Source organism: Canis aureus, chromosome 20 (genome assembly GCF_053574225.1).
Source record: "Canis aureus isolate CA01 chromosome 20, VMU_Caureus_v.1.0, whole genome shotgun sequence".
Classification (NCBI taxonomy): Eukaryota; Metazoa; Chordata; class Mammalia; order Carnivora; family Canidae; genus Canis; species Canis aureus.
In genome coordinates, this window is record NC_135630.1 from 38,591,106 (window position 1) to 38,601,552 (window position 10,447).

At 46.6% G+C, this 10,447-nt stretch overlaps 1 protein-coding gene across 7 annotated transcripts in view; it reads left to right on the forward strand.

Moving 5' to 3' along the window:
- The window catches only part of CCDC93 (CCC complex scaffolding subunit CCDC93), a 101,629-nt gene extending 94,917 nt beyond the window's left edge, over nt 1-6,712 (forward strand). For 4 of the 7 annotated variants that reach the window (XR_013359114.1, XR_013359115.1, XR_013359116.1 and 1 more), the window contains 2 exons: nt 145-284; nt 1,608-6,712. Coding sequence is in view for 3 of the 7 variants with exons in the window: in XM_077861426.1 (XP_077717552.1) it covers nt 1,608-1,661 (54 nt within the window). In the remaining 4 variants the exon portion in view is untranslated. The remainder of the gene's footprint in view (nt 1-144; nt 285-1,607) is intronic. The other 3 variants (XM_077861426.1, XM_077861427.1, XM_077861429.1) reach the window with 1 other exon arrangement.
- The last annotated feature ends 3,735 nt before the right edge of the window (nt 6,713-10,447 follow it).

The following is a 10,447-nucleotide window of genomic DNA, read 5'->3' on the forward strand; positions in this document are numbered from 1 at the left end:
TTGTTTTTGGCTGGAGGTTATCTCCCTAAACAAATCTTAATAACTCACTTTATTTTATTTTCAATAACACATTTTTTAAAAGGAAAGCTTTCTTCACTAGTATAACAAATGTTATTCAACTTCTTTCCTTTTCTGCTCCCCCAGGAACAATTAACTGCCTCCCCTTCCAGAAACATGTGCTCAAGAAGTGTCAGAGTACCTTGCTACTGACAATAATTCAACCATACCCCCAGCCCAGAGCCTAGCTATTCTCCGGCTCTGAGGAGAAGGATAAGTACCTACAGGTGAACTGGCACTTAGAAAAAACAGGGTCACTGCAGCCATGAGCCATGACACTGCCAGAAAGAACAAAAGGCCTCCAGAGAGCTAGGAGCACTTAGGCAGGCCCAGGGAGATGGAAGCATTGACTTTGGCGGTCTTTGGTGCAGAGGGTTCAAGGCTGGAAGAGTTTCTTCCACACTAAGGGAATCTCCAGGGAAGCATGGCTCCTGGAGGCCTGGCCTCCCTCTCTGGTCTGGGCCCCTCCAGCTTGCCTCTCCAGGCCCTTCCCACTATCACATTCACCTCTTAGTTTTAACGGGGCTCCGGGTGACATGGCCCAAGGAAGGAGGGGACATTGTTTGCCAGCAGATGGAGGTATCCTAAGATGTCAAGACCAGTGAGAACAAGAGGGAAGGAGGATGCTTAATGAGAAGCTTTGGAACATGTTTGTGGGTACAGAGTGATGCAGAGGGGACCTTGTACCACTGGACATCAGATTCCACACACAGGGGCTAGGACCAGCGACCTCCCTCAGTAATCTCCCTCAGCACCTGTAGTAATGGATTGCATACAGCTCGTTTTCTTTAAAGATTTTATTTATTTATTTACTTACTTATTTCAGCTCGTTTTCTTTAAAGATTGATTTTATTTATTTATTTATTTATGAGAGACAGAGAGAGAGAGGCAGAGACACGGGCAGAGAGAGAAGAAGCAGGATCTGTGCAGGGTGCCTGATGTGGGACTCGATCCTGGGTCTCCAGGATCACGCCCTGAGCTGAAGGCAGATACTCAACCACTGAGCAACCCAGGGGTCCCACATACAGATCATTTTTTTTTATATGTATCCCTCACCCAGTCTTCTGTGAGTTTCTTTCTTAAAGCTAAGGATATTCTTGATCTTGAATGTTGTCAGAGTAAGAACTTTGCCATGTGCTCTGCTTGCTGTGTGAACTAGGTCTGCCTTTTGTCACTCCTTTGGCTGCTAGCTTTAAGGACCTTCTCTATCCTTATCATAGTGGTCCAAGATCAGGGCTTAAGTGTCTGCTTGCTGCTTCTGGCCCCTGGAGGATTTTAGTGGCTTCATGAAGTGTTTTGGAATGACAGTGCCTAATCCTCATCCAGTTCTTGGTCTGATAGTCCAGAACCCAACTGTCGTTTATGGTGACTTTAGCACTGAAAGGCAGGTGAACCTGTCCCAGAAGTTCCATTGTGCTAGTGGCAGCATGGACAGGGCAGGAGGGGGGTGGTTAGTCCATCAGTCGCTGTCCCTCCTGGGATGGGGAAAGAGCCTCAGGTGGGACCTAATGTCACCACCTCCCTGCTTACTTTCTCTGCTTCCTTTCCAGGAGGGCCGCAAGAATGAGGTGCTGCTGTCCAAGGTGAAAGCCAAGGCCTCCTGAAAATTCCTAGACATCAGCGTATGTCATTGATTTTTTTTTTTTAACACCATATAGCAACCCCAAGATGGAGAGAGATGGTTCTGAACACTACACTACAGTAAAGACGCAAGTGTCATAATCTCAACACCTGGATATTTTCTTTCTCCCATCTGCTTCCATTTCATCTCTCTGTTGTTGACGGAATCAGGTGGTGTAAACATGATGGCTTGGATAACACCTGTTCTCCTGTGAAGAAACGCAAGCAGTTTTTATTCTGTATCAGTTCAACTTTTATTTCTCCAGTAACATCACACATATGAAGGTACCTGTATTTGTATGGACTCTCTGAATAAAAAGGAATTCATTTGTTTAGCAGATGTTAATTGAGCAACCAGTGAGAAGTAAGCACTGAGGGAAACAGAGGTATTAAACCCAGGCCCTGCATCTCAGGCATCCAGCAGGTGGCCCGGGGAGCAGAAACAGCCCACTTGACCTCAGAGCTTGGTCGCCTGAGATAGATAGATAGATAGATAGATAGATAGATAGATAGATAGATAGATAGATGTTAGGTTTTTTTTTTAAGTAAACAAAGGCTTTTAGCTGAATGACCAGCCCATGTGAGTGTTGGTCACGTGGGCCCTTCACTCACCCTTGGTGCCTTTTGTTCCTTCCTTGAGATGCCAGCCAGCAACAAGCATGAAAGCTCAGTGGCTGCCGTTGTTTTAATTCTTACACACTACTCGAGTTTCTTTCACCAAAAATTGAAAACAGGGGCCTCATATTGAGGACACCACCCCAAATGACCCCTTAATATGCCCTCCTTCTCAATAAGTCCCAGCCAAACGTGGGTGGTCTTGTGCATCCCTCCTCATTATGAGCACACCCTTGTGCTCCACATTCCGGACAGGTCATAGACTAAGTGCAGACACAAGACACACACCAGTCAGTGAGGTCCAGGGCAGTATGTGGTAAATGCCAGAGCAACTGGCCATGAGCAGGAACCAGAGGACATTGGAGGAAGAAGAGCAGGGAGGTGTGCAGAAACCCAGGATACTTCGTGGGGGAGGTAGGATTGCAAATGAACGGGGAGTTGCATTTTAATAAACAGAGATGGGGGGAAGGCCCCTTTGGATAAAGTACGACTGTAATAAAAAAAAAAAAAAGTACGACTGTAATTAGAAACTGAAAAGCGCACAGGGAGAGTACCAGCATGCTTGTTGGGAAAGGAGAGGTCAGGCCTGTCTCTGCAGTAAAGGCAGACTGGAGGCCTCAGGAAATGAGCAGTCCAAACCAGACATGGAGCGCCTCCTGCCCTGGCAGCCCAGGATCTGGCAACACAGCCAGGTTCAGTTAACCCCAGTGTGACGTTTGTGCTTCGTTCTGTGTAAACCTCACACACAGACTGCTCAGCAACCTCAGACCATGAAACGTAAAAGCTGATGCATGTCAGGCAAATAAGGGCATTTGGTACAGTCATGGGAACATCATGCTCACTTTTAGCTCTCTAATGTGTGCATTAAGTAAATCCGACATGGGCACACCTAAAAAAATCTCATGCCAGATTACCAACAGCCATTGGTTTCTGTGCCCGGGAGCGAGGCCGGTCTGCTGAGCATGGCTGCCCCCAGAGCGGAGAGGAAGCAGCAGTGTTTGAAGTGGTGCTCCCCGTGTGCTCAGCGTGCCCCTCCTGGGCCAGGTACATCTCCCTCAGCGGCTCCCATGGCCACGGTCATCTGCAGACTGATTTTTGAAAGGGGCCGGGGAAGTTGAAGCTAGTGCTTGCTAGAAAGCAGGTGGCACTCTGAGGGCAAGGGAGGGGACAGCAGTGTAACTACAGAATCTTCCAGGTTCAGGGAAACATCGATGTTTTCTTGTTGAGAAACTCTTAGACCCCACTCCCTAGCAACGTTTTGAGTGGTTATGAAATTGTCTATTTGTCCAAAGGCGGTAGGGAGGAGGAGTGGGTTAGATTCTGGGGCTCCATAGCCTGCCTCTCTGCTATCAGGGAAAGTATGCCATGACTAATCCAAAGCAACTACTTAATAACCCTTTTTAAAAGTGAGGGCATCTATTGGGCTATGTGTCCAAAGTATTTCATTTGATTTGGTTTTGGTATAGGAGTTATCAGAAGATCTCTTTTCCCCTTATAATCCACAAAGCCTAATACAGATAAGAAATTCATTCCTATTCCTTGGACACATCTTAAATTAGACTGCCGGAGGCAGTTTTGAGAACTGCATGTTTGCCACAGATGACCTCCAGCGTGGATGGTGCCTTTGTGAGTAATTAGGACAGCAAGCGTGCCTTATAGTCAGGCCTTACAGGCTGAAGTGATGCCCCAAGGGCCCCCTTCATTTCAGAAGCCACTCAGGAGAGTTCCTCCCAGGACATCTTGTGTGCCCAGAGTATGGCTGGGTATTGGGCTAAGTGCAGAGACTTTTCTGGATTAAAAAAAAAAAAAATGCTTAAGTTACTTTTATGAAATGTGTGCTTCCAGAGGAATGAGGTTTCCCCGGGAAGCCTTTAGCTGCCCCCTTCTGTCAGAGCCGTGAGCTTGCTAACATGGCAGCCTTCCCGGGGCTGGCCACCCAGGACCCTAGCACTCTCTGCCAGCATCTGCGTCGAGCACCACCTCCCTACACGCGTCTCATGGCGTACCTGGGGCAGCCTTGATCTAAACCAAAATCAGAGCTGCTGAGCAGTACAGACTAGAGGACCACAAGGTGTCTAGGAAGACATTTGGATGTATTTCTTCTTGTCCTTGCCCTGGATTCGGTCTCATGGGTCCCTGGGGTCAGCTCATTGTACTAGAGTGAGATGCCAAACGTTAGAGAACACTGCCAAGATGAGATGTTGGATTGAGTTTCCTTTTTGAACAGAGAGGGCAGATTGCAGGTTTGTCAGGCCTGAGTTCTTGTTAGAGTCTCATGTGTATGGTTTTCACTGGGTTCGGTCCATTGCCCATATTCTGTGGGTAGCCACGCCCTGCCGGTGTCTACTGAAGCAGGACCAGAAGGCCGGGGGGCTGGTACAGACAGCAGGCCTTGCTCAGGCTGAGGAAGCACTCCTTGGCAAGCAGTGTAGCTCTTGGGACCTCCCAAACCAGGAGCAGAGGACAGGGCAGGCCTCAGGCAGCCCTCTACTACCTGGCAAAGCACCATCCCCATGATCTCTGGTTGAATATCGATGGATCACATCTGTAGTGACCAATGCAGACCTGCCAGAAAAGGCACTATGGACCGTAGGCACGCGGGCTGGTAAACCTGGGCCGCCTTGATTTCTGTTACCCGGACGTGGCCTTGTCTTGCCCTCTCTACAGGTGACTGGTGTACATGGGAAGTAGATATGCTAGCAATAAACTTTAACAGGTACTTCGGCTGAGGCTGAGGGGCAGTGTTGGCTTGAAGCGTGCTTTGAGGAAGAACAGTAAGGAAGCGCTTACTTGCGTCCGGTGTTGGCTTCAAGGTACAAGCACATCTGACTGCACAGCAGTCCAGTGAAGAGCCCCAGCATGGTGAGGTGCCCATCGTCTGTCTGTGTGCCTGGGCACTAGTCAGGTGGGGTGCCTTATTGGAAGCATCCTTGGAGCCCCCCGGGCCTTCTCTCAGTCCTTTTCCCCAAGTCCAGAGCATTTCTTCTAATAGCACATAGCGACAGGCTGAAGAACACTACGTAAAAAATCATGTTGTCAGGGTCCCCACTCTTCTCATGATAAATGTATAAAAGCGTTGAGGGGATCTGGTAACTGGACTATGGCTCATTCGACAGTGTGGGGAATACCGTCGGTTTTCCACATCAGCCTTACATCAGTTCCTCAAATGCGCCGAGCTCACACCTGCCCGTGGCTGTTGTCCTTGCTGCTTCCTGGACCACTGTCCATTTGAGGTCATGGGCAGCCTGACCCGCTACAGACCCACTCGGTGTCTGCCTGCGGCCTCGATCACACTCTGCCTTTTCCGCTGTTGTCTCCCTTGGTGGCACATGCTGCTGTTTGATCGCTTAGTCCTTTGCGAAGTCTGTTGCCTGCCCACCCCCCTAGAGTGGAAGTGTAGTGGAAGCAGGGACCTCGCGGTCCCCCCAGAGTCTGGCTCGGGTCATTGGCCAGCAAATTCTGGTTGGATAAAAGAGCTTCTCTAAATTGCAACTTGCATCTCTGGATTAGCAGAGTTTAGACTGAAACTTTTGTCTGATTTATGCTGTGTTTGCATACAGGTGGACGGTTTTATTCAGCAGCTTGAGAGTCTCTCTCAGTTTGTTTGTTATACTCTAACCTCTAAGGTTCAGATGTCAGAGGTGTCAGGGGTCTCAAACCTTTGAAAGAAATCACCTTCCACATGTGATTTTTCTCCCCAGACGGGGGGAAAGAGAGAGGGAACACGCAGATGTCAGAGATTAGATCATCTTTTGGCTCAAAGTGTGTCATGAACCTAAAGGTAACTTGACAGGTTGAAATGACTCAGCCACATGAAACCAGGAAGTAGGGAGCAGCACTGGGATGTGGTGTTGGCAGAAGTATGAACAGTACAAATCCATGGAGGACAGTTGGATAATATCAATGAAAAGTGCAAATGCACAAGCTTTCTGAGCCAGCAATGCTGCCTCTAGGAATTGTTTCCATATATGAGGATTTTTACTGCAGCATTATTTGGAATAGCAAAAAGTTGGAAACTACCACCAACGTAGGACAATGGTTCAATAAATTATTGGTGAATTCATACAATGGGATGTTAAATTTAACAGAGTCACACTGTATGTACTGCCATGGTATGATCCCTAAGGTGCATGGTTCTTGGTATAGTAGGGTTTGTTATTAAAAATGGGAAGGGGATGGAGAAAAATGTGTGTCACTGGGTATACACGTGTGTGTATGTGGTGTAGACACGCTCATCTGTCATGCATATCTGCTTGCATATGCCTAGACTGTCTGGGAAGATACACAGGAACCTGACAGCTTTGGTTGCCTCTGGGAAGAGGGGTGGGAATTACTTTTCACTGTATATCTTTTGTACCTTTTGAATTTTATACCATGTACATGTATTATCTATTCAGATAATAAAGTTTTTAAATTTTAATTTGATTTAATTTTCTACAAAATAGAAACATGACAAGATTCTTGTTTGGTAAGTCTGCTTTCCTTAGGAATTTAAAGCCCTATGCCCAAAGTAATTAAATCTCTCCTGTTCTTGGGTCTTGGGGGAAATAGGGAAAGGGAAAGGGGACCATCCTCTTCTGACAGAACAGCTGTATGGAGGTGAAGCAGTGAGGATGGTTCTGTTCTGATTGTGTGCATGTGTTGGGTGGCAGTAAGGCGGCGGGGTGGAGGGGGCAGTGGACTGTGAAGTGGCCACACCCCGAAGGGTTGCCCCTCTCTTTTGAGGGTCACAGCACCACCCCTGTTCCTCTGGCTTTGAGGTGCAAAAGATGGAGACAGTACCCCTGAGCCAAAGTGACTTTCCTGCTGGCAGCACAAGATGCATTAGGAGAGCTTCTGTTCTTACAAGTTGCTGGGGAAGGACAAGGTGTCTGGAGCAGCCTTAACCTTTTGAGACCATGAGAAGAGACATCCCGATACCCTGAGCTTGACTGAAAACATAGGAAGAGCCTGGCTCCCTGAAGGCATGACGAACCTCTTGAACCTATCCAGGGACCACTCACCCCTGTATTTCTTGTTCCGTGAGAAAAACAAATACCTGACAACTCAATCATTCAATCAACAAATATTTGAGGTTCTATTTTGGGTCAGGCTCTGGGAATACAGCAGTGAACAAAGAACTTAAATACACTCCAGCAGGGAAGACATACAAGCAGGGTGGAATGTAAGCTATGAAACATGTTGCTCCAGCCTGCTGCTTAAGGAAGAAGCATGGAGAGTGTCTGGTTTGGAAGTGATCTGCAATTTTATAATGAATAGTTAGGGGCTGCCTTTACATTCTTTACTGGGAACTACCTTGGTTTTCATTCTGGAAACTTCACCAGAGCGCCGGGTAGTTTGCTGGCTACTGATTCTATCCAGGCTTGCCGTAGATGACACCAGAGCATCTGGCTTACAAAATGTCCCCTGTCCCTAATAGCCTCTTTCACCTCTTAACCACCCTGATTTTCTTTGAATTCTATAAACTGCATGTTATTTTACATGCTTTCATTTTCGTCATGTAGAAAACCAGGTATTGGTTTTACGGTTTAAAAACTATGGGTAGTTTCTCTGCATGACTTTAATACTGGTATATTTTTTTAAGATTTATTTGAGAAAGAGAAAAAGCATGAGTTGGGGGAGTGGCAGGCAGAGGGAGAGGGGAAGTAGACTCCCTGATGAGCAGGGAGCCTGATGTAGGGCTTAATCTCAGGACCCTGGGATCATGACCTGAGCCGAGGGCACACCTTAACTGCCTAACCGACTGAGCCACCCAGGCATCTCTAATATTGTTATCTTTTAAAGATATGGTTCACATGCTTTCAGCTTAATTCCAATAAGAAATTGTTTTGTATTTTCTAGATTTGTGTGCTTTGTTTCAGAAGTTTGAATCGCTAGCGTTTTTATGATCAAAATCCAGTCTAGAAAAAACTGTCTATTGTTTGTCTCTTTAGGATATCTGTGTTCTTAGCATTAAATAAATATAAATAAGCTGATGAGAAGTGAGGGAAATGCCAGGCAGAGGGGGTACTGAGTGTAAAGTTGTTGAGGTAGAAGCAGGCCCAGCAGGTGAGTTTTGAGGAACGTGAAGGGTACCTGTGTGGGAAACCATTGGAGGGTTTGGAGATTTCAACAGGGATGCCTTGGCAGCTGTGCTGACCACAGACCTGGGAGACAAGGGCAACAGCGGGGAGCTCAGATAAGAGATGACTGATAATCTAAATGGAAACAGAAGTCTTTTGAGACAGTACTTAGCCTTTTTATACCACACTCTGATTTTTAATGTTCTACCTTTTTCACATATACAGCTCTGAATTATTGGTCGCCATTCTTCACTCCCCCAGAACGGACACCTTTGTCATGGCATCCTAGTGGGTGGAGTCGTCTTCCCCATCCCACTACTTTGGGCTTTTGCTTGGTCTGTGGGTTGTTAGCAGACTTGATATGAGCAAAGGTTTGGAAGTGTGCTTGGGTGGTTGGGCTTGCCCACTTGCACACCCGTCTTGACAATAACATACCATGCTGGCCCAAGGAAGTTGAGGGACGCATGGAACAGACCTAGGCCCAAACAAACTGCTGCTTAAAGCTGGACCCAGAAGAGTGCAGCCAGGATCAGTGAGATCCCAGCCGACTCCCAGACATCTCAGAAAGAAATAAAAGTTTGTTGCTATCTGTATATCACCCAGATTTTGTAGTAATTATGTACAGTTAGAACATAGGTGACTGGGGCACCTGGGTGGCTCTGTTGGTTAACTGTCTGCCTTTGGCTCAGGTCATGATTTTGGGGTCCTAGGATTGAGCCCCACATTGGGGTCCCTGCTCAATGGGGATCCTGCTTCCCCCTCTCCCTCTGCCCCTCCCTGCCAGACACTCTTGCTCTGTTTCTCTCTCAAATAAATAAAAAAAAAAAATAGCTAAGACAACCATCAAAGTGATTTCACGATCGTGACCTGAAGTTTAAAAGACACTTCTCTGTACAAACCAGCATTAATGTGGAGGGACCAGGTCAGGGGCCAGAAGATCAGGCTTCTAGGGGTGGTACCCACATGTGGCATAAATGCTCACACTGGACAGCAATCAGGATCAGAATCCAAATTCCCTTCAGACATACCTGAAGAAACCTGGAGGCCATGTTAAAGGAGAGAAAAGTAGCGTACTTTATCCATTATGCATGACTACATTATAAAATAAAATGATTGGTTAGCCATATCCATCCTACAGACCTGGAACTTTGTGAAATTGGATTCTGACATGAAGATACTTCAGCAAATGAATCTCAACAGAGAAGAGACTGATTTCTCTTACATCTTTTATGCGAAATGCATGATGTATCATAAGACCATTTCTTGAAGCACCTTCCAATGAAAGAATAAAATTCCAAAAGATGACTTCAAGAAGGCTGTCGTAGGGAGCCAGACCCAGCACCTTTGTGGTGTCCCAGCCTCTAGCCACAAAGGAATAGTTGGACCACATACTCATCCCTGCCTGCCTTCAGAATCCCTCAACAGGGCTGACATGGAGCAAAGTTGGGACTGTGGGTGGTTAGAGGTTGTACAGGTCTCAATTGCAAAAACACAAAGTTCGGTAAACTGAGGTGGTTTCTAACTCAGTGACAAAATCTGATCTGACTCAGGGCTAGCTAGATATTTTTAGTCTTTTCTCACAGTATAAATATTCATATATTTTACTGCACGGGTTGAATAGAGACTGTTGCCCCCCAACCGAGCTGGGGGTGTTACCTAATTTATGCAATAGGCGCCATATTGTCTTATAAATACTTAAAAACCAATTATAAGTTCCAAAGCCCATCTGGCCCCAAAGATTTTGGAAAAGGCAATGTGGACCTCTGTTCCCTGATAAACCCCGAAGTGTAGGTCCTCTATAGTATAAGCTTAAAGAATACCTACATACCTCAGATATCCAGTCTGAGCCGATGGTGGAGTGGGCTGTCTTGCGTAAATTGAAAAACCTAATCAGTTCGCAACCACCCCTTCTCCAAAATCAGATGGATTGTGGCCAGCATGACTTAGTCCAGGTATCCCCCCTCATCCAGGGCCTTGAACCCCTATATAGCTGGGCCATATTTGGTATTTTCAGGAAGGCCAAGATTCACTATGGCAGTTTGGAGGTGGTTGTGTCTTAGTTAGCAGTCATCCCTGTTTCAGTGGCATATGTG